This window comes from Lasioglossum baleicum, chromosome 11 (assembly GCF_051020765.1).
Source record: "Lasioglossum baleicum chromosome 11, iyLasBale1, whole genome shotgun sequence".
Taxonomy (NCBI): Eukaryota; Metazoa; Arthropoda; class Insecta; order Hymenoptera; family Halictidae; genus Lasioglossum; species Lasioglossum baleicum.
This window is the reverse complement of record NC_134939.1, coordinates 588,109-612,318: the sequence shown is the minus strand read 5'-3', so window position 1 is coordinate 612,318 and position 24,210 is coordinate 588,109. Positions and strand designations below refer to the sequence as shown.

At 41.3% G+C, this 24,210-nt stretch overlaps 1 protein-coding gene across 4 annotated transcripts in view; it reads left to right on the top strand.

Annotated features, from left to right (window-relative positions):
* LOC143213737 (opioid-binding protein/cell adhesion molecule homolog) overlaps window positions 1-24,210 on the top strand; it is a 918,132-nt gene that overhangs the window by 660,996 nt on the left and 232,926 nt on the right. For all 4 annotated transcript variants that reach the window (XM_076433869.1, XM_076433868.1, XM_076433867.1 and 1 more), the window contains 2 exons: window positions 23,184-23,312; window positions 23,618-23,755. In XM_076433869.1, coding sequence (XP_076289984.1) covers window positions 23,184-23,312; window positions 23,618-23,755 — 267 coding nt within the window. The remainder of the gene's footprint in view (window positions 1-23,183; window positions 23,313-23,617; window positions 23,756-24,210) is intronic.

The window sequence follows — 24,210 nt, the reverse complement described above, 5'->3', positions numbered from 1 at the left end:
TCAAATATTGACAAACGGTAGGGATGATAATTTACGATCTTGTCCTCTTTAAGAATAATTTTGATTTCGCCTGTGGTTACCTTTTGTCCCGCAACGCCGTCGCTTAGTATCATGGTTTCAAACCGTCTTAGCAGCCCAGAGAGTTGCTGCGCCACGGTTCCGTCGACGCTCGTGAAGGTGTAGTTCGCCTGCATCCTTTCCGTTAACCCTCTCTCCTTCGTCGAACTTCGCTGCAGCTTGGAGATTCCGTCTTCTCCCGTAACCATTTGCAGGTTCCCGTCCACCAACACATTTCTTCCGATGATGACAGCATACGGGGTGTTCTGGTCCGGAACCACGAGCAAATCCGTTTCGAAAGTTGCATCCTCCGTCTGTACTATTGCAGTCGTTATTCCGGTGGATGTCATCACCGCACCTCCAATGCCTTTTATTAATACCGATTTCGGTTCCACTTTGCAGTTTGCTCGTCTCGCCACAGATTCTTTTATGAGAGAGCACGTTGCGCCCGAGTCAATCAAGCACTCCCGTACAACCAAATCACGCAAAATAATCGGTGAGAGATGATGCGGAAGCGAATAGCACGCATTGACTTCGGGTTTGCCTTTATGTGATTTGCCAGAACCGTTACGGGGGTGATTCATAGAAGCGTTGGTGTTATACCGCTGAGCACGCTGCTTCATCCAACAGTCGGTTTCCGCGTGACCTCGTTTAGCGCAGTAAGTGCAGGTCGTGGAATGTCCAGGTGTCGGTTGCGCACTTGTCGATGCCATCCTTCGGCGTTTGGGGCAGTCAAGCTGCACGTGATCAGCATTGTTGCAGGTAAAACAGCGTTTTACAGCACGAGGAGGGATTTGAGGACGTTTCGCTGAAAATTTACGACGATCTTCTTCCTTCTTTTCCCTATGTGGCTTCTCATAATCCGCCATTCCTGCTATTAGTTCAGCTGTAGTCGAGAATCGAGCGTTTGTCAATGATTGACGGGTCGTAGTGTCGGAGATATCCGTAATTATCAGCCGTACCAATTCCGTTGTCTTAAACGACACTTTTGTCTGTTGCAAATATTTTAGTTTCGTGCGAGCATATTCTGCATAGCTGGGAGCATCCTCACTCGTGTACAAAACTGCTCGGCGAAGTAATTGACCGATGCGGTCGTCCGTGGTGAAAATAGAGCACAGGTCTTCTCGAAACGTCTTCCAGTTCCTTGGGTTTCCTTGCCACGTACGGTACCACTCTTTGGCCGGTCCTGCGAGAGAGTGGGTACCACAACACAATCGCTGCGACGCACTAAGGTCCTTTGTAATGTTTTCCACTGTGTCACACCACGAATCCGAACTTTCACCGAGTTCATCGCCACGAAAAGATGGGATCATTTCCACTAGATAACGTGTAGATCGATGGCCCGCCAATAGTTCACTCGCGGCGCGCTCTTCTTCGAGTTTTCTTATGCGTTCTAATAAATACGTAATGTTCACTGTATCTAGCTGTTGGTCAGTCATAGCGATAGATTCTTTATTATTTTTTTTTTTTTTTTTTATTGTTTGTTCTAATAGCCTTAAACGCGCGACGATTCACTTTGTGGGCGATAAGTGATGAAAAGTAAGAACTTTTCGCGCATTCCACTTCTGATGTTAAAAATTGTAAAAGGACTCGTTCGCTTCGAAGGTTCTGGGGTAAGTGCCGTGGGGTCTAACACAGTCCTCTCACCAAAAGGCACCCTTGCCTTCCCCACTCCGTGGCCAGATCCTCTTGGAACAAAGTCCCAATTCTTTAGGACAGCGTGGCCTTGGGTTGCATACCCTCGGCAAGTTTCACTCGTCACATCCTCATAAACATGACCTTCCCGAACAATAGCTGGATGGCCCAAAGTGCCCACCCGCCATCGTCCGAGGACGGTTCTGTTTATTCTCATCCGTCTCTATTCAGGGCATCACGTACGCCCAGGTCCTACCATAAATCCTTCCAATCTTAAGGGTCGCCTCGACATCAGCCCTTGACTTTGCTTAAAACACGTTGACGCTAACATGCTTGATGGTAGCAGCGATCTTGGAGGTTCAAATTGAACTAGTTCGATCGGCACCGTCCGTCACCTTCGTGCTCGCATACACGAGGTTCAATGAACGGAGAGGGGGGCGCTCGCTGGTTTGATCGTTATTTACGCTTTGAATTGAAGCGGTCGCGCGGTGGCGGATTCCCGAACACAAATTTTTATAATTTGTTTCTATATTCGTTATTTGAATTGTTATTTCAATTGTTTAAACAAATTTGTATAATTTGTATTTTCAATAATTTATTGAATTTCAATAATTTATTGAAATAACAATTTAAGTAACGAATATAGAAACAAATTATAAAAATTTGTACAAATTATAAAAATTTGTTTAAACTATTATTTTAACAATAAATTATTGAAATTACAATTCAAATAACGAATGTAGAATCAAATTATAAAAATTTGTACAAATTATAAAAATTTGTTTAAACAATTATTTTAACAATAAATTATTGAAATAACAATTCAAATAACGAATATAGAAACAAATTATAAAAATTTGTACAAATTATAAAAATTTGTTTAAACAATTATTTTAACAATAAATTATTGAAATAACAATTCAAATAACGAATATAGAAACAAATTATACAAAAATTTGTTTAAACAATTATTTTAACAATAAATTATTGAAATAACAATTCAAATAACGAATATAGAAACAAATTATAAAAATTTATTTATATAAAGATTGTTTAAATTATAAGTAACGAAAAATATCTACTTACCTAATAAATATACAATAAGACCGAAGTGACCGAACACTGATGGAAATGGATGAGAATTGTCTCATGTGGAATTAACTGTGTAACTTTATTGAGGGCTATGCCCGGCACATGGTTATAACGAAAGACAAGTGAGTACAAGATGCGTAGCACGCAGTACGCGCGAGAGAGAGGCGGCGGTGCCAACTCTATACAGGGTGTCTCAAAATTAGGTCCGGAGCCGAAAATGGGAGGTTCCTGAGATCATTTCAAGCGACATTTTCCTTTGAAAAAATGTCGTCCGCGGATTCGTTAACGAGTTATTAACGAAAAACACGGACCAATCAGAGCGCGAGCTAGACGTGTGCAGCCCGGCGCGCCGGAAGCCGAGTGTCGGTGGCACGCCGCGATGTCGTAACGAACAAAAGTTTCTCGATGATGTGAATCCTCGCCAATTTCGATAAGCTTTGGATATGTTGTCAATACCATGATTCTGAACAACATTTCCCTTTACAGTTTCTGTCGATCGGCTTTAGTTTACGACATTATTGTAAAAATTTGTAATTGTAAATCGATCGATGTACTATTTCCTATCCGATTTCGATAATCTTTGGATATGTTGTCAATACCATAATTCTGAACAACATTTCCCTTTACAGTTTCTGTCGATCGGCTTTAGTTTACGATATTATTGTAAAAATGTGTAATTGTAAATCGATCGATGTACTATTTCCTATCCGATTTCGATAATTTTTGGATATGTTGTCAATACCATGATTCTGAACAACATTTCCCTTTACAGTTTCTGCCGATCGGCTTTAGTTTACGATATTATTGTAAAAATTTGTAATTGTAAATCAATCGATGTACTATTTCCTGTCCGATTTCGATAAGCTTTGGATATGTTGTCAAGACCATGATTCTGAACAACATTCCCCTTGACGGTTTTTGTCGATCGGCTTTGGTTTACGATATTATTGTAAAAATTTGTAATTGTAAATCGATCGATGTATTGTACATACTATCTCCTCGCCGATTACGATGAGCTTTATTTCAAAGGAAAAAGATATTTAAAACATCGAATTTATAACATATTTCAAAGTCATCGAAATCGGTGAGGACCCACATCATCGGCAACTTTACCCGAACGATAGAAGAAGCACAAACTTATTGAATCAAAAACTCACTTATTCAGCCGTAAATCCATTTGACTACCACATACAACCACCACACTTTTACATAATTGTTGAACTCGTAGCACACTTTTTTAACTCGTATCGATATCGAACGAAATTACTTACTCCGACGCGGAAAGAGTTCGATGCTCTTCGCGGTGCCGCGCGAAACTGTGCTCTCCCAGCGTACAATGTATTCGATGAAGGCGTCGTTTAAAACAAATGAAATCGTTCCCAAGGAGATATTGATTTTTCGAGAATCGCATGATTCTCGAAAACACCGATTCGAAGATTATGTAAAAGTGTGGTGGTTGTATGGGGTAGTCAAATGGATTTACGGCTGAATAAGTGAGTTTTTAATTCAATAAGTTTGTGCTTCTTCTATCGTTCGGGTAAAGTTGCCGATGATGTGGGTCCTCACCGATTTCGATGACTTTGAAATATGTTATAAATTCGATGTTTTAAATATCTTTTTCCTTTGAAATAAAGCTCATCGTAATCGGCGAGGAGATAGTATGTACAATACATCGATCGATTTACAATTACAAATTTTTACAATAATATCGTAAACTAAAGCCGACCGACAAAAACCGTCAAGGGAAATGTTGTTCAGAATCATGGTATTGACAACATATCCAAAGCTTATCGAAATTGGTGAGGATTCACATCATCGAGAAACTTTTGTTCGTTACGACATCGCGGCGTGCCACCGACACTCGGCTGCCGGCGCGCCGGGCTGCACGCGTCTAGCTCGCGCTCTGATTGGTCCGTGTTTTTCGTTAATAACTCGTTAACGAAGCCGCGGACGACATTTTTTCAAAGGAAAATGTCGCTTCAAATGATCTCAGGAACCTCCCATTTTCGGCTCCGGACCTAATTTTGAGACACCCTGTATAATATACCGTCTATGGGCAGCGATGCCGACGCAGGTCGCATTAGGGAGCGCCAAATTCAAATTCTATTTTTACGATTCCAACACGCCCCCTTAAAAATAGTTTGAACCTTGTATTTCTTTATTTTTTACATTGTAACGCGCCCCCCTTTAAAAAATAAATAAATCGGCCTTTGGGCGCTTGTATTTTTTCATTTTTACTTTGTAACGCGCCCCCTCTGAAAATAAATAAATCAGTCAATCTTCGGGCGCTTGCTTCGCGCTGTCTTTTGTTATGCATTTATCCTTATGCCTAGTTTATTTAACTATTTTGAGCATTACTCGGCGTGTTACAAGTTTCGTTTAATCCTAACGCTTTTACAAAATAATTATGTTTCTCGCTTGGTAATGCTTTGGTTAAGCTATCAGCTAACATTTTTTCGCCTTCTACATACATAACATTTATGACTTGTTTTTCAATCTTTTCTTTTACAAAGTGATGGCGCACGTCTATGTGTTTTGTTCTTTGACTACTTTCATTATTTTTGGATGTACATATTGCTCCTTTATTATCACAGTGAATTGTGATGCAATCACTTTGCAATTTGAAGCCTATTTCTTTAATTAGTTCTCTTAACCAGACTGCTTCTTGACAAGCAAGGGAAAGTGCTATGTATTTCGCTTCGACGGTTGACAATGCTACCGTTGCTTGTCTTTTACTAAACCAGGAAATTGCTCCGCCTGATTCCGTGTATACGCACCCTGTTATGGACTTTCGATTTCTACTGTTATATGCCCAATCTGCGTCACTAAAACCCTTTACTTCTGGGTTTCCATCCCTCCTATATAACAATTTTATATTAATGGTACCCTTTAAATACCTCATTATACGTTTAACCACCATCCAATGACATTTCTTTGGATTTTGTGAATAGGAACTGACGGCGTTAACCGCGTGAGCAATGTCTGGTCTAGAGATCTGGCTTATGTACAATAAACTACCTATCGCTTCTTGATACGGTATCCCTTTCATATCGCATTCAGTCTGTTCATTTTCAGCTGATTCCATATTATTTTTTGCATCTACACTCATAGGAACTTTCACTGGATTGCAGTCATACATGTCGAACTTCTCAAGTACTCTTTTAATATAATTCGATTGACAAATACTGAGTTCGCCGGTGCGTTCATCGTATTCTATTTGCATTCCTAAAAATTCTCGCACTTTTCCTAGATCGCGCATCTTAAAAGCATTCATTAATTTTTTCTTAATATCGAGCGCTATTTCTTCATTATTATAAAGGATAAGCAAATCGTCTACATATACTGCAATAATTAGTACTTTATCGCCGTTGCGCTTTATGTAAATACATTGGTCGGATTTTAATCTATTTAGTCCTAGTTTTTGCAATGTTTCATTTAATTTTTGGTACCACATCCTACCGCTTTGCTTTAAGCCGTATACCGTTTTTTTTAATTTTAATATTTTATCGCCGTAGGTGTCTATCAACACTTTCGGGGTTTTTATGAATATGTCTTCGTCTAATTCTCCGTTTAAATATGCAGTTTCAACATCTAAATGCATTATTTTTAAGTTCTTTTGAACAGCTAGAGATAAAAGGTATCGAATTGTACTATATTTTGCCACCGGGGCAAAGGTTTCATTATAATCTACCCCGTGGGTTTGAGCAAAACCCTGTATCACCAAACGCGCTTTGTAGGTTGTACCATTTTTGCTAGAATATTTTCTTTTAAAGACCCATTTGGTCCCGAGAGTTTTTACGTTGTCTATTGGTTCGTTTACACTTACCCAAGTGTTATTTTCTTGTAGGGACTTTAGTTCCCTATTAATGGCTTCAGCCCATTTTTCTTTCTCAGGCCCGTTCAGCGCATCCTCCTCAGATTCGGGGATAGGAGTTTCGTCGTTTACGGTTAAGTATGTTACGTACCCCTCTCTGACGACTTGTTTCCGTTCTCTATTGGATCTTCTAGGTTGATTTTCGTTTTGTTGGTTTTCATTTTCTATTTTAACATTTTCATGTCGCTCAGGCGTTTTTTCATGAATGTCTTCATTTTTCGTTTTGACGTCTTCATGCCGCTCAGGCGTTTTCTCATGGATGTTTTCATTTTTTATTTTAACATCTTCGTGCCACTCAGGCGTTTTCTCATGAATATCTTCATTTTCTTCTCGAAATGTGATTCTCGGGATATTTTTCTGTGGTTTCGGTTCCCTAAAAGGTTCATTTTCGAGAAAAACAACATCTCTGGCGAATGTTACCTTCTTTGTGCGAAGGTTAATAAATTTATAGCCTTTGACGTCTTCATTATACCCTACGAAGGTCATTTTTTCTGCCTTTGCATCCCATTTACCTCTTTTCTCTTTTGGAATATGTACCAGAGCCATGCAGCCAAATATTTTTAAGTATTTTATGTCAGGTCTTATTCCGCTCCATTCTTCTTCGGGAAGTTTTCCACCTAGTATATTTGAAGGTGATCTATTTATGAGATGTACAGCTGTGTTTGAAGCTTCAGCCCAATATTCTTTTCCTAATCCAGCATCTATCAACATGGTCCTTGCTCTTTCGACTACAGTCCTATTCGCGCGTTCCGCAATTCCATTTTGTTGCGGATTGTATGGTATCGTAGTTTGGTGTCTGATACCATTTGACCTAAGGAATTCTTTAAATTTGAGATTAACGTATTCGCGACCGTTATCGGACCTAAGAATCTTTATTTGCTTTCCAGTTTGTTTTTCAACAAGAGCTTTAACTTCTTTAAATTTGTCAAAAGCTTCACTCTTGTGTTTCATAAAGTAAATAAAGAATTTTCTAGAAAAGTCATCTACGAATATTAGGAAGTATCTAGAACCGCCGATAGAGTTGATAGACATGGGCCCGCAAACATCTGAATGAACTAATTCTAACAAATTGTTCGCACGCTTATTACAACTTTCAGTAAAGGGTAATTTCGCTTGTTTTCCAGCAACGCATGCTTGACAAATTTTATCGCTTACCTCTATTTTCAGTGCTTCAGAGTCGTATTTACCCTTGAGTATTTTCATGCTGGTCCGATTCAAGTGACCTAACCTACGATGCCACAAGTTGGAGTCGTTGAACGTAGCACTCATCACGCTGTCCTTGTGAGTCGGCAACACGTAAACGCCGTTTTTCTTGTATCCTCTTGTGACCTCAGCTTTGGTTTCTTCGTCCTTAATGATGAAACCCTTCTTGTGGAATTCCACAATGTTTCCGTTTCCGGTTATTTTGCTGACCGACATCAAGTTCCCAGCAGCTTCAGGAATGTAGGCAACATCCTTCACTTTAATGTTGCTTATTTTATTTCTCCCAAGCACTTGTATATTAACGGTGCCCTTGTATTCTCCCTGCAAACTCTGCTTGTTTGCAGTCATTATTTGGCTGTTGCACTTTTCCACGTTCTCAATCCAACTCTCCTTATTTGTGATGTGCGTTGAAGCACACGAATCGATGAACCATTCTTTTTGGTTCGTGTCTTCAATAGCAGCGAGGGCCAGAAAAGATTTTGACGATGGACCACTTCTGTCTGTAGAGTTTTCCACATGTTTCTTTTTGGTTTTTGACCAACACTTGTTTGCAAGGTGTCCATTTTTTCCGCAGGCATAACATTTTTGCCATTTTTCATTCCTCCTGGTTGAATATTTGCCCTTTGAGTAGAACGTGGTTTCTTCTGTTTGAGATTTCTCTGGATTTCGAGGATTTACTTCCTGAAGTAGTTTTATTTTAATAGAGTCTCCCGTTATCTTCGCTCCGGAGTTTTCTAGAGCCATTATCATCGGCTTATAGCATTCAGGTAGACCGGACAGCATGAGTGCTCCAATCATTTCTTCTTCAATATGGAAGTCGATTTCCTTTAATTTATGAGCAGTATCCATTATTAGATTTACGTATTCATCAACGTCTTTACACTCAGTCAATTTTATAGAAGTGAGTGATTTCAATAGTCCTACCTTTCGGGTTAATCCATTGTCCTCGAAGGTTTCAACGAGTTTGTTCCACGTTTCTTTTGGCGTGAGAGTACCTTGTATGTGACCGTAATTCTGTTTTTCTATGGACAGAATAATTTTTGCTCTCGCCCTCAGCATCTTCTGGTGATTTTGAATATGTGTAGCGGAGCCTTCGACACATCCCCACAGGTCTTCGCACTCGAGCAATGCACGCATGGCAATTTTCCATGATGTGAAGTTCTCTCTGCCGATTAATTTCTCTATTTGGAAATTTCGCGCAATGTCCACTGAACTCATATTGTATATTTATCACACAGAGTATTTTTCTTATTATCCACACAGGAAACTTTCTTCGTCACACAGACCGATAGAAAACTACTCTCACCATGTGCCTTCTAATTTTTGAGGTTATACACTGAAAAACACTTTAATACCTTATTGTGTTTATTCCTCTCGGAGAACATGTAGTCTCCAGCACAATATTTTTACACAATTCCAGGGCCCATAACCTGATGGAAATGGATGAGAATTGTCTCATGTGGAATTAACTGTGTAACTTTATTGAGGGCTATGCCCGGCACATGGTTATAACGAAAGACAAGTGAGTACAAGATGCGTAGCACGCAGTACGCGCGAGAGAGAGGCGGCGGTGCCAACTCTATATAATATACCGTCTATGGGCAGCGATGCCGACGCAGGTCGCAGTAGGGAGCGCCAAATTCAAATTCTATTTTTACGATTCCAACAAACACAATACAGAATACAGAATGATAGAACCGAAATCCAGAACCGAAATCCAGAATCGAAATCGAGAACCGAAAAATAACAGTTACAGAACCGAAATAATATCGGTTCTTCAGAACCGTAACCGTAACCGATATAAGCCAGAAACGATATTCTCGTAACAGTTATAACATCATTTCGGTTCTTCATAACTGTTTAGATCAGAACCGATATACAGGGTGTCCCAAAATTCGTGTACTTCCTTGAAATGGGAGGTTCCTGAGACCATTCTAAGAGACATTTTCCTTTGCACCAATGTCAACTGCGGCTTTGTTTAGGAGTTATTAACGAAAAACACGGACCAATCAGAGCGCGCCCTGGACCGCCGCGCCGCGCCGGTAAGCGAGTGTCGGTGGTACGCCGTGACATCGCAACGAACAAGAGTTTCTCGATTATGTGAATGCTCTCCGATTTCAATGAGCTTTGGATATGTGGTCAAGATCATTATTCTGAACAACATTTTGCTTTAGACTTTTTGGCGATCGGCTTTAGTTTACGAGATTATCGCGAGAAACTTTACTTGTAAATCCATGGAATCGATGTACTACTAGCTTCTATCCGATTTCAATGAGCTTTGGATATGTGGTTAAGACCATTATTCTGAACCACATTTCTCTTTAGACTATTTGGCGGTTGGTTTTAGTTTACGAGATAATCGTAAAAAAAGAGAAGAAGCAGAAACTGATTGTATTAAAAACTTACGTATTCAGCCGTAAATCCATTTGCTGCTTCGAAATGTGTGTCACTGGGTCACTCGGTGACGAACTGCACAGATTTCTTCAGGTATACGGCAGTACCGAAAGCCAAGGGACGTACGGCCAGGTCGACGAACTGCACTGCCGGTGGTAGAAGGCCTAAGGGATGCGCGGTCAAGTCGACGATCCAGAATTTAACTTTCACTTTCGAATCGATAAATAATTCGTATATTTAATTCACACAGATGCCTTGAAATTTCTCCACACTCACAATCACTGTTCACATTTGTCAACACATAGTCATGCACTAATAATAATTGCCATATCCCTTGTACTGCTGCACAAATCACAACAATCAGGTAATCCATGTAATGCAATCACTAGACTGCGGATTTCATGCATTTGTAGCAAACATGAGTAGGTGCATTTTAAGACAGTAGAGAGATTAAAATAATTTCAAAACACCATAGTATTATTTTCAACTTCTTAAAATGATCACAGTGAGAATCAAATATCTGTCTGTCCCTTGTAATAGCGACAGCCAATATTAATTTTGCATAAAGATCCGCAGTCTAGTGATTAGTTTAAATATCACTATCAAAAACACAGCTAATAGCAACCGTTAGCTTTGAATTGACAAGACTATGGAGATGTTCTCTCTACCGCGGCTCGCTCGACACTGATTTTCCGCAAGATTTTTCTAAAGAATTTAGGAAGGGCATTTAGAGTGTCGAAATTCGAAATGCACGCTGTAGCACGTTTACGAAAACGACGGGACGACTAGACGAAAAACAGGACGCGAGAAGGACCGCTGTAAGATTTACGGCAAACACATGTTTAGTTTTTCCTGTAGATTGGTACGCAGAGTCGATGGGTGACCATTCGAAAACGTCGTCTGTCCTTCTTTTAGAAAGTTTCTTAAGGAAGGTATAGGACAATAGGGATGCTACGCTGACCTGACATTTTTACCCCTTGCTGGGTAAAAGGACGGATGACGTTTTCGAACGCGCGGTTACCCATCGACTCTGCATACCAATCTGCAGGAAAAACTAAACATGTGTTTCCCGTAAATCTTACAGCGGTCCTTCTTGCGTTCTGTTTTTCGTCTAACCGTCCCGTCGTTTTCGTAAACGTGCTACAGCGTGCATTTCGAATTTCGACACTCTAAATGCCCTTCCTAAATTCTTTAGAAAAATCTTGCGGAAAATCAGTGTCGTTCGAGCCGCGGTAGAGAGAACATCTCCAAAGACTTGTCAATTCAAAGCTAACGGTTGCTATTAGCTGTGTTTTTGATAGTGATATTTAAACTAATCACTAGACTGCGGATCTTTATGCAAAATTAATGTTGGCTGCCGCTATTAAAAGGGACAGGAGCCAGACTGTAACCGTATATTTGATTATTAATCTATTATTGAATCGTGTTAGCCAGATGGGCTGGAAGTATACGCAAATCGAAGTAGTGAATTGAGAATGTGGAGAATCGAGCCTCCATGCAATGGATAGCGGATTAGTTTGGATAGAAGGTTAAACATTCGTAAGCGAAATCTGGTAAAAGGAGGGTATATTGAACCATGTTTCAATACAACGACTAATTATGACCTCGTAGTCATGTTCATGTGAAATACGGTAACCACGCCTTACGCAATCAGTCTTACAGAGTTTCGACCCGCACGAAATTATTTCCTACTGGACGATAATCTAAACCCGCCGAGAATCCACGTCTGGTCGCTATGCAGCAATTGTTTTATTCAATTGTAATGAGCATAACCCTCGAAATAAGTCGATATGACTAGAGTGGCGGTCAACAGTGTAATACGTAAAGTAATTAGAGAATGGAGCTCACACAGCGTGTGAGTTAATTATATAATGAAGATCCCGGAGGATGCGTTTCACTACCCGTGCGATCTGCTGATGACTCAGATGATACGCACGAATGGGAAATGATCCTATTAAACGACCGAATCGTGATTGCTAAGCACGAACATTTATCCAGTCCGGCCGCGTACGGATAGACATGGTCAACGAGTACCAGCGATCACGCTTTTTTATAATTAAGATGTTCAAAACACCGAAGATCTTTGGACTCGTTTACTACTCGTACGATCTGCTGATTTATCAGATGATACGCACTTATAGAAACGATCACGATACCTCGGAAATTCCGGAACACTTAAGAGTTGCCCATCAGCACTGTTGTGACCTCGGAGCAACTCTCAGTGTCAGTAGAGTCTCCTTGGCTGTGACGATCCAAATATTGTACAAAAAAAAAAACAATGATTCGAGAACCTGTCTCCAAAGACGATCGACACAATAATGAAACCCAGTAGTGCAGAAATCTGATCTACATTTTCAGATGCTTGATCTAGCGATATGACACGTTCCCGAATCTAACCGCGAACCACACACTGTTGAAGCCACTAAATATATCGGAGTGTCCGCACGACGACATTCGTGAAGTTAATACTTGGGACCCGCAGTACAATACGATGAGAAAAGAAACCCTAATAAATTTTTTAATCCGCGCTTGCCTGTAGCAAGTTACACATTTCGGAGCTACGTTGCTTTTACACCAATAATCCAACGCAAATGACTACTACGCTGTTACGATTAAATTACGCGTACGGTGATACGTTGAACTGTGCCACGAAGCGGTTTGCAATCGCGACTCCTCGGTTTGAGGCGCGTACGTAACGAGGTTGGCTAGACGGTTTGTCTAGTACAACAGGACGGTTTGGCCTCCCGAATACGCACCGGTTAGCGTCGAACGGACACCTCGCGAACGCGTGCTCACTAGATCGCTTCCAGACGTAGAGTGAGTTCTCGATGACCCTCATCGATCTCCTTCGATGATTATCGAGTGGGGATCGATGCGCACGCAACTATGATTAGTGGGGCGATCCTGCGATCCTTTTCTACGACGAGGATCGCGTATGACGTCATAGATCGCCGTGGTAAATACAATTCCTATCCTCTACGTTCGCGAAGTGTCGATATGTGACCGACACGGTTACAACACAGATATTTGATTCTCACTGTGATCATTTTAAGAAGTTGAAAATAATACTATGGTGTTTTGAAATTATTTTAATTTCTCTACTGTATTAAAATGCACCTACTCATGTTTGCTACAAATGCATGAAATCCGCGGTCTAGTGATTGCATTACCTGATTGTTGTGATTTGTGCAGCAGTACAAGGGATATGGCAATTATTATTAGTGCATAACTGTGTGTTGACAAATGTGAACAGTGATTGTGAGTGTGGAGAAATTTCAAGACACACATTTCGAAGCAGCAAATGGATTTACGGCTGAATACGTGAGTTTTTAATACAATCAGTTTCTGCTACTTCTCTTTTTTTACGATAATCTCGTAAACTAAAGCCAACCGCCAAATAGTCTAAAGAGAAATGTTGTTCAGAATAATGTTCTTAACCACATATCCAAAGCTCATTGAAATCGGATAGAAGCTAGTAGTACATCGATCCCATGGATTTACAAGTAAAGTTTCTCGCGATAATCTCGTAAACCAAAGCCGATCGCCAAAAAGTCTACAGAGAAATGTTGTTCAGAATAATGATCTTGACCACATATCCAAAGCTCATTGAAATCGGAGAGCATTCACATAATCGAGAAACTCTTGTTCGTTACGATGTCACGGCGTACCACCGACACTCGCTTGCTGGCGCGGCGCGGCCGCCCAGGGCGCGCTCTGATTGGTCCGTGTTTTTCGTTAATAACTCCTAAACAAAGCCGCAGTTGACATTGGTGCAAAGGAAAATGTCTCTTAGAATGGTTTCAGGAACCTCCCATTTCAAGGAAGTACACGAATTTTGGGACACCCTGTATAACAGTTTGAAACTGTTATTTCCAGAACCGTTTCAGTCCCTGATTGCGACGTTATTAATAGTGTGAAGGTCATACTATTATATATCGTTGAATTCGTCTTAACACCAGCTACAACACTATCAAATAAAAAATACAACTTAATGTTTAAAAAATCGAAGCGACCTTGTTTTTTTATTTTAAACAAAATCTTGCCGAAGTTTTATATATTGAAGTTTATATTGAGGTTAATACTGTTAAACTTTTGTTTCAAACATTTTTTCGTAAAAAAAATATATTATAAATATTAATTAATTTTTATTAATTTTTTTTATAATATAAATTAATATTTTAGCAATAATGACTTCCATTTTCCTTCATTTACTTCCAAGTATCTATCACTTACAGCTCAGTTATTTCATCATTATCAGTCATATGATATACAGTCGGTTCATGCCATACTGATCTAAATCGCATAAAAAGGTATGTTACAGCAAGAGACCGCATATAAACTTTTCAGGATTGTATAAAGCAATGTCTAATGATTAACCACGCAAAATATTAAAGATGTGTTATTCTGAGAAAAAAAGTTGTTACATGATACATATTAATTTTCTGAAAAAAATTATATCACTTTTGATTGTTTATTCTATCAAAACCACCGAAGAGTATAAAACAAAAAGCAGTAAAATTACTCTATAAACCTTCCTTTACATCCTAGGTATGTTTTTATCTCGATTTGATACACTAAACTTGTGAGAAAGATCATTTCTTTAACACAAGTTTTTCCATGCTTCTCTCGGTCACGAGAATATGTTACTTTCAAGTATCTATAGGTTACGAAATAGTACCGTTTATGGAAAAATATTATTGTAGATTACTTGCATATATATTCAGGTACATGGGTAAAAAGTTTTAGTCATTTTGAACAAAGTAAAAATTTCGACTTTTGGCGCGCTAAACAGGCCAAATACCCCACTGTGCGGCGCACAGTGGTGCCGAGGCGACCAAAAGTCGATTTTACAAATTTTCGATTTCTTTGTATTAAAAAATAGTGAATGTATAATGTGCCAAAGTCCGTTTTTTAAAAAAAGTTTTTTTACGGAGATATAGGCTGGCAAGTAACCTATTTTTCTCTCTTGGAAATTCACCAGTTTTCAGCTTTAAAGTTATTTAATTATTGCGTCTACTATAATTGAATACTTAAAGATCTGCAATTTATAGGGGTTATTACACATTAACTTATATGGCTTAATCGGAAGCCTGTTTGCGTTGCGCTCATTTTTTATATATGGTAGCATATCTTCGGCAGCTTCGGTTTGGCACTAATCGTTTTGGCAAGGTGTAATATTGAACTAACTTTGTGTAAAAAATCTCGGGCATCTTTGGACACCTTTGGCCGCAATTTAAGTTTAAATATCAACTTTTAGAATTTACAAGAATGAATCGCGAGAAAATTACGGTTATTCGAGGTTTAGGGTGAAAATTTTCAAGGATATATCATAAATTATAAAGAAAAATGTAAAATAGTTAGAAACAATTGTTTTGTAACGAACCGATTTCGCTAGGTCTTTAGCTCGCGAGTGACCAGGGTTCGTAAGGAGAGAGAAATTACTACTCGGCGAAATTGGTTATAAAAAATAAACGAGATTTATTCATAATGAAATGTTGCTCCTCGAACTGATAACAAAAATAACCTCTTTGGTTCTGGAGCTGTTAACAAATAGAGTGAACGTATTAGAACGTATAGAATTACACGTAGTGCCTAGTAATAATAGCTATAATCGCGTAACACGGCGGTGGTTACCGCTTTCAGGTGCGGCCTTCAAAGCGGACGAGGGTGCGTCGGCGGCCGGTGCTCGTTCCGGCTAAAACAGAAGAACTAGTAGTCAGCACAATGCACGACGATCGGCGCACTTAAATCTAATTTTCTCGCGGTTGCGATTCCCCATACGACGCGACGGCGCGGGAGTATTCGCCACTTAGACCGCGACGGTCTTTGGCAATTTTCAGGACTCGCGGAACAGGAACGAGAGGAGACTCGACAACGGAGCCCCGTCACAGCGAGGGTGACACAGCTTTCCACAGATGAACCTGTGATGACGCGCTACGGTCGTACGCACCTCAGAAGGACTTTTTTTTTAAGGGCGCTTGGGAAATGCTCTTACGCACACCCCCTCCTCCGGTGGTGGTCGGAGAGGGTAGTGTGGGACTCAGCTTCCTCCTAAGGTGGTATTTGGAGAAATCATATGGCCTAGCGCCTTCGCCTATACCCACTAAAACCCCACCGCCCAGGACCCACGGGACCTTCTTCTCCTTTCGCAGACGATGACTGCATACCTCCGCTGTTCCAATTTTCGCATTCAGCGGAGGTATTTTCATCGCTCCCACAGGGTGCCACACAGTGCCTCAGATGGACCTGATAGACGAGGTGTGATCGCACGCGCCTCAGAAGGACCTGAGGGAGTCGCGCTCACCACTTCCGACACGACGATCCCGATCCAGCACGGACGACGGCGCGACTAAAGGTGAGCGCATACTAGATGGTCGCGGGAAGGCCGCGGATAGTCTCGGGAAGGCCAAAGCCGCCGATGGACGTCCACGCGGGAAGAAATCTCTAGCGGGCCGACGGCTCCACAGCAGGGAGCAGGGCTCCCTGAAAGAAAGGTCCCTTTCCCTAAAAGAGGTGGGGAGTCCACGGAGACCTTTTTTTCTGCCACGCACAGCAGGTAGCCCTGCTCCCTTGCCGCATGGTCGTCCATCGGTGGCTTTGGCCTTCCCGAGACTATCCGCGGCCTTCCCGCGACCATCTAGTATGCGCTCACCTTAATCCTCTCGTTCGGCGGACAACGGTGGGGAAGATTCTCCTCGAGTCTTGATCTCCCAGCCTGCGTATCTGGTAGACTGAATTGCCCAGCGGTGCCGTTTATCCTAGCAAGATTCGAATTTATCACGATAGTGTCTCCAGGCGAACTCCGCTCGTACGGCGTTTCCGTGCGCCTTATATACCGAGAGAAACGGGAGCGCGGACAATGGAGAGTGCCGCTCGCTGTCGCGACATGTCGTGCGGCGACGGTGCTCTCGGTGTGCGTTCGTTCTTGACGGTCATTGGCGCGCACTCGTATCGGGAGAGTCTATAAATATACCCTCGCTCGGTGACTGTCGCTCAATCGCTCAGTTTAAATAAAAAAAAATTATGATAATAATAATTTTTTATGTTAAATAAACGAAGTTTTCAGTCATTAGATAAATGTTTTTTGCAAAAAGGTGGCAAAAAATCCGTAAAAATGAAACTATCGAACAAATTTGTTACCGTTTTATCGTATTATACATTGAATGAGAAGATACACCACGAGAAGGTTGCGTGGTCGGACTTGTACTTTGTGTGCAGTGTGTGCAGTGTGTGATTAGTCTTGTTTGTGTATGTTCAGTGGTGTAATCGGTTTTTTAATATGTCCCCATAATAAACTGTAACAATAGAATGACGGGATTCTTGCGTTTACATATCACTTTAAGGGGTTACATATGATACCTTCAGCGGCGGTGAAAATTCATCTTTTAGGTGATATTATTTTACGGGATATATAATATCTTAAATAATAATAAAAATGTTAAATTCATATGTATACAAAAATATTTAATAACAATTCTGTTATGCTAAATAAACAGTTTTCGTTCACTAGACTTCTGTCGGAAAAATTCAACAGGCATTTTTCTGACAGTGGTTTGGTGACCGCTATGAAAATATTGTAATTTATGTAACATAAAATTGAAATTAAATATTTATTTATATATAAAAAGGATTAATAAATCTTATGCATTTCATATTTTTCTTTATTATTTAGAAATATTCCTAAACAAATACACCTAAAATATCAAATACATCGTAACCTTCGCACGATTCATTTCTGGATATTCTTGAAGTTGATATTTAAACTTAAATTGTGGTTAAAGTGGTTCGAAGTAGGACAAGATTTTTTACACAAAGTTAGTTCAATATGACACCTTGTTAAAACGATTAGTGCCAGACTGCAGTTGCTTAACACTGTGACGGTTACTCGGTGCGGTGGAAGGACTTGCTGCGTCAGTCGGCTGTCCAGGCTCGCAGACCTCGAATGGCTGAAGGCGAGCCTACGGCCGGACGATTCAGCGTAGATGTCATCGGTAGCGGCGTAGCAGACGCTCGGACTTGGCGGCGCGGCGGCGCGCTTGCTCGGAATTAGCGGCGTAGCGGTCGCTCGGAATGGCGGCGGTGCGGCGTAGCTGTCGCTCGATGTCCGCCGCGATCCTCGGAGTTTGTCGGCGGTTCGGTAACGGTGACTCGGAGTTCGCGGCGTTCCGGCGGAGCAGCTGCTCGGCGTGCGCAACAGTACGGCGTCGCAATGTAATGTCCCGCTCGATCTTCGTCAACCGGTTCGGATTGGCTCCTGCTCAGCGTTTCGCCGCTAAGGTGGATGGACTTCGTGGGTGTTTTACCGCTTGGGCCGGGGTTGTTCCCTACTCGGCGTTTCGCCGCTGAGGTGAAGGAAATGGTCAGTCGGTCGGGAACGGTAATCGGGAACGGGGGACGGAGAGATCCCCGAATCGGCGTTTGTCCTGGGTACTTATCCCCGGACGCGGTAGTCTTTACTCGCGAGAAGCCGGTTCGTCGCGGCGGCCCTCTCGCGCGGAGTTCCGGCGGTGCTATATTGGTGGGGACAGTTTTGCGTCACATCCCCCTCTTACTTCGGGGCGCGCAACTTCCCCATTTGTTTCGTAGGATGGGTGAACAAATGACTCTCGTCGTAACCTCTATTATACTTTATTTATTCTCCATATTGTATATACATTTTTATCGGCCGGAATTGTAAATTGATGGCCCCGTCCTTGGCGGCCCTGATGTGTAGCCAACCCCCGGGGTAGGGTATCCGATGGCGACGGCCGGGGCGTAGTTGGTCTAACCAGATATTATAGCTTCCGGGTCAGCTCTCCTCAACCATGGTTGCCCTCGGTAGTGGCCGGGGCGTGGTCGTGGTCGGTGGGGCTGTGGTTGGCGATGGGGTGGTCGGTGGTGCCATTCTGGTGGGCGGGGGTTCGAGTGGACCGAGGGGGTTGTCCTCGTAGTGGGCGAAGAACTCGTCCAGCTCCTTGAGGTCTTGCAGGACGTTGTCCGAATCTCCTTCGATGCTCCCCGGTGGGGGCGCCGTTGTCGACTGATGGGTGATCCTTTGCCTTCCCTGGGTGGCTTCGCCGGTGGCCCTCGTCGTTAATTCGACCGGATTCGGTCGGTTTGTGCTTCCGGCGTTGTGCCGGTTTCGGGTCTGTGCCTCGAGCGGACGGTTGGTTGCGATGTCCCATATTCGCAAGGAAGATGTCTGGCTTGTTATCCCTCATATAGTCCGGATTAGCCTGTTTCCTTGCGAGAATTCGCCTTATCGTGGCGGCTCTCTCGCGGCCGTTCGTCGTATTCGGACTCTGGTCGGTGGTGCGGTGCCCAGGTCGGCGATACGGTGCTCCGGTCGGCGGTGCAGTGCCCTGTTCGGCGGTACGGCTGCCATGGTCGACGGCGTTATCCTCGGGCCGTCCTCTCCTCGGTTCTCTCCGGTGAGGTCGATCCAACCGACTTCCATGCTCATTGGAGGCCCTTCCACTTTTGTCAAACCTGTTCGGGCGCCATTTGTGGCGGTTACTCGAAGCGGTGGCAAGTGTAGCCGCTGTCCAAGGTCGCGGAACCTCGAATGACCTCTGACTGGCCGGTTCGGCGTTGCGATCGCTCGGAGATGGCGATCGCTCGGATCTAGCGATCGCTCGCAATAGCGGTCGCTCGGAATAGCGGAGGTGCGGTCACTCGGCGTAGCGGTCGCGGTGGAGGTATGGTATCACACTCGGCTTTCGCCACTAGGGTTGGAGGGACTCCCGTGGGTGTTTCACCGCTCGGGCCGGGGTTGGTACCTACTCGGCGTTTCGCCGCTGAGGTGGAGGAAATGGTCAGTCGGTCAGGGACGATGATCGGGAACGGGGGACGGAGAGAGCTCCGAATCGGCGTTTGTCCGGGGTACTTATGTATCCTCGTAGGCGCGGAGTTCCGGCCGTGCTATATTGGTAGGGACAGTTTCGCGCCAGGAAGGATGTAACCGTCACAACACTTTTAATATTTGCTTCCATTAATAAAAAATGAGCCGAAAACAGAGATTTTCAATTATCCCATATTACTTTATGTTTAATAATTTTTTGAAAATTTTTTTAGCCATTTAAGCCTTGTACCTGAGGCAACCTATCCACAAATTTTTAAACAAATTCGTTGGATAGTTTCGGTTTTACGGATTTTTGACCGCTTTTTGGCCATTTCGCACCACCTCGCGGCGTACTACCAAAGTTGGGCTGCCGACATGCCGCTCGTGCCGGCGCACGAGTCACGCTCTTATTGGTCCGTGTTTTTCGTTAATAACTCCTTAACAAAGCCATGGCGGCCATTTTTTCAAAGGAAAATGTCACTTCAAAAGACCTCAAGAACCTCCCATTTCCGGGAACCGAAGGAGTTTTGGGACACCCTGTAGATAGAATTAGTCGAATAATTTTCTCCTAACGATCAGCAGGCAACACGAAGTATGCAGAAATTATGTTAATTAATGTATTGAAAATAGTGTTTTCAAACATTTTTGAAAACACTGTTTTCAAAGTCGCCATGAAATTGCATGTATTTTTAAGTACGTGTAATGATTATGAAAAAAATTGCTAGATTTTTTGAGATACTGGAGAAGATACAACACTTCAAGTAAACTATCAAACCACCATATATGCTAAAATTCATCTCCGCGCCGTCGTCAACATAATGACCATACACTCGATCTATACTTTTTCCTTGAGGTCCACAAGCTGTTTTTAAGGAAGCATCTTTCCAATAAATTGGTCTGGGTTAGGTTTGGATAGCATAAATATTTTTGGGCCACAGTGTTGTGGAGCCACTCGGTCACCCGTATCTAAACACGAAATAAGTGTTCGAGTACCGATCACCAACACAAACGCCGAGCGCTTTCACCGACGCTTACGTATCGGCCGAACTGCTTGTAATAGTGCCAAAAATTTTTTGTGAATATCTCTGAAACTAAGACGGAACAGAGCGGTAACGTGTATAGGAAAGGATAGCTTAGAATGATGACCTTAACAACATATTTTAAGTTCATCCAAATTTCAATCCAAATTTCATCCAGATAATTACCGAGAAGAATACACAATCGATTACATTTTATTGGGTAGCACATCATATTCATATATCACTGAAAATCAGTACAGTAATTTTTCAATCGAAGTCCTGGGTCGCCTATCTAATCGATGTCCAGTGCCTACTCACTCCACTGCCGGCCAACGCTGCGCCGCGCCGTAGGGCGGCGATGATTGATCTCGGCTCGGGTATATCGGTGTGAACACCACAACATTGACTCGAGTGAATCGAATTCTCAAACTTCTTAATTTTCATTATTGTTTAATTGGACTTTTACTAGCTTATTCCTGGCATTTCTCTGATTAAAATGACACCAAACACGATATAATTTGTATTACAACTGTATTTAGTGGTTTAATCGACGGCGAAAGTTTCGGGAGCAAGGAAAGACAGCGACAACGCGGACCTTTGAACTGTGCCGACGACGTCGACTGTCCGCGTCTCTTTCTTTCCCATACGCTCTTCTTCGTTGCGTCCGAAAATTTCGTCGTTGATTAAAAAATTGCATTGCATTAGAAAAATGCCACGAATATGTTAGTGAAAGTTCCATTAAAAAATAATGGAAAATAAAGAAGATACAACTTTTTGGTGATGACGCACGGGCCTTTAAACTGTGCCGGCGCACAGAGTGGTATTTGGCCGATCTAGCTGGCCAAAACTATTGCAATGTTATTTATGGTCTCAAGGTCATAATATTATATATCGTTGAATTCGTCTTAAGATCAGCTACAGCATTATGACATAAAAAATACATTTTAACAATTAAAAAATCAAAGTGACCTTGATTAGTTGTCGTAAAAAAATATTTTCGAAATTTTATATGTCCAACTTTGTAGATGTCTGAACACTGTTAAACTTTTGTTCCAAACATTTTTTTAAACAATTGCGAATTTACGCTTTATTGTATTCATGTCTGCTTCACTATAGGAGTCCAATGTCATCAAGTATTTTTCGGCAAACTCCAGCTTCCCATTAATGTCTAAGTCATTTTGCGACTTCATGACATCAAACATCTCTTTACGAGTTTTCCTAATAATGTCAGATGGCCCTAACACAACAAAAAATATTGTTACGTGTAAAATAATCACTTTTTGCACTTTTGGACTTTAAATACTTATAAATAAAAAGTTGGTCCGAGGTGGTGTGTAAATTAATATTTTTTAGAAAGCACATACCGTATACTTTCACTACGATAAAACAAGAAAACCCTATCGAACCGTACAGTATGACAAAATACATCGAATGTAAATGCATTTCAGTAAAAAATGTAAAAGTAAGGACACGTTTTTAACCATTAATAATACATGTAATTAACAAGTAATTACTTGCAATTTATCTATAAAAATAAAGGTTATTACCTGCTATTACCGAATCCATAGTCAAGTATTGATTTTCAGTACACAACTTAAGAATGTCACGAACTCTGAGAATACTTCTTTCGCACTACGAACAGTTCTAAACGGACACTCGAGACAACGTATGATTGCCGACTAACCATTGCAGTTAACTTGTACGGTGAGGACCAATAAATAATGGGGTTTTTCCGTGGGACTACCCGGCTTTCCCAATAGACCGTCATTTTTTACCTGGGGTAAGTTTGGGAAATGGACTTTTGGCCAGCTAGATCGGCCAAATACCACTCTGTGCGGCGACGGCGACACGCTTCGGCCACGCGATCCTATTTCATTCTGTCCTTCTCTATGTTCGGCTCGTCGATTGAAGTCTCGGCGCGGTAGACGCAGTCATAAAAAAAATAGACTCTCTACACTACTGAAGTCCGTTCAAAACACGCGTGTTGTGGGACTTCGATTGAAGAATTACTGTAACATGGAAAGATCTGTTGCTGTTCATACCATACAAATCTTGTGAATACAAGTCAAATGTCTAATTTTGATTACAGTTGCTACCATTGGAGGATCAAGTTTTAATATCACTAAAGTGAATCGATTACACATGGGATCGTATCTCTGCATCGCATCTAACCATGTTCCACCATCGGTTAGTAAAAGAATTATGCTGATTGTGCATTGTAAGTATTATCTAATGTTTATTATGAATATTTTTGTGGTTCATTTATATACTGTCACGACTTTACTTGCTTCTTTATATAAAGTATTCATAGTGATAATACATCAGCATTTATATTACTTTCGTTCTAACATGCTTCAATATTAATTGAAACTTTTCATATCAATAAACAGTCAAAATCAAATTCGCATATTCAATAAATACATATTGTATTAAATACTGCTTTATTATTTTTGGCAAACCTTTTTCTAGAAAATCGCATGTTTTAATGTAACTAGAGACGGACATTTTTACTGCTTCTTCCAGTTCCACCCATGATTTCGATACCAAATCAATTGGTAGGAGCTCGAGAAGGCCAAGAATTGACTCTGGATTGTCTTTCAGAAGCATATCCTAAATCAATCAATTATTGGACAAGAGATAAAGACGAAATAGTACCCCAAGGTAGATTAAAATAATTCCTTAATCAAATAAAATAGAATTATATATACAGGGTGATACTGAGACACTAGAACTTTGTGTGAGAGTAAACACGACATTAGTTCTTCTTAGTACTTCTTATGGAAGAAGTACGTTTCTGATACAAATTGTTAAATATCTCATGAAGTATTGATATTTCGATGACCTTGGGTTAGTACTTTTATACATAACATAATAAAAGGGATCGATTGGTTTAACAAAAAACTGCAATTATAAAAAAATTATAAAAGAAATAAGGTTATAGGAAGTTAGGACGTATTTTGTGATATACGTATGACTTTTTTCTATTTCTACTTAAAAAAAGAAGTAACTTATCCTAGTTCCCAGAATCATCCTTTATGAATACCGGAACATAAAAGTATTCAAGCGGTGATATAATATTCTTTTGTAATTACAATTTGTGTCAGATTATAACTTTT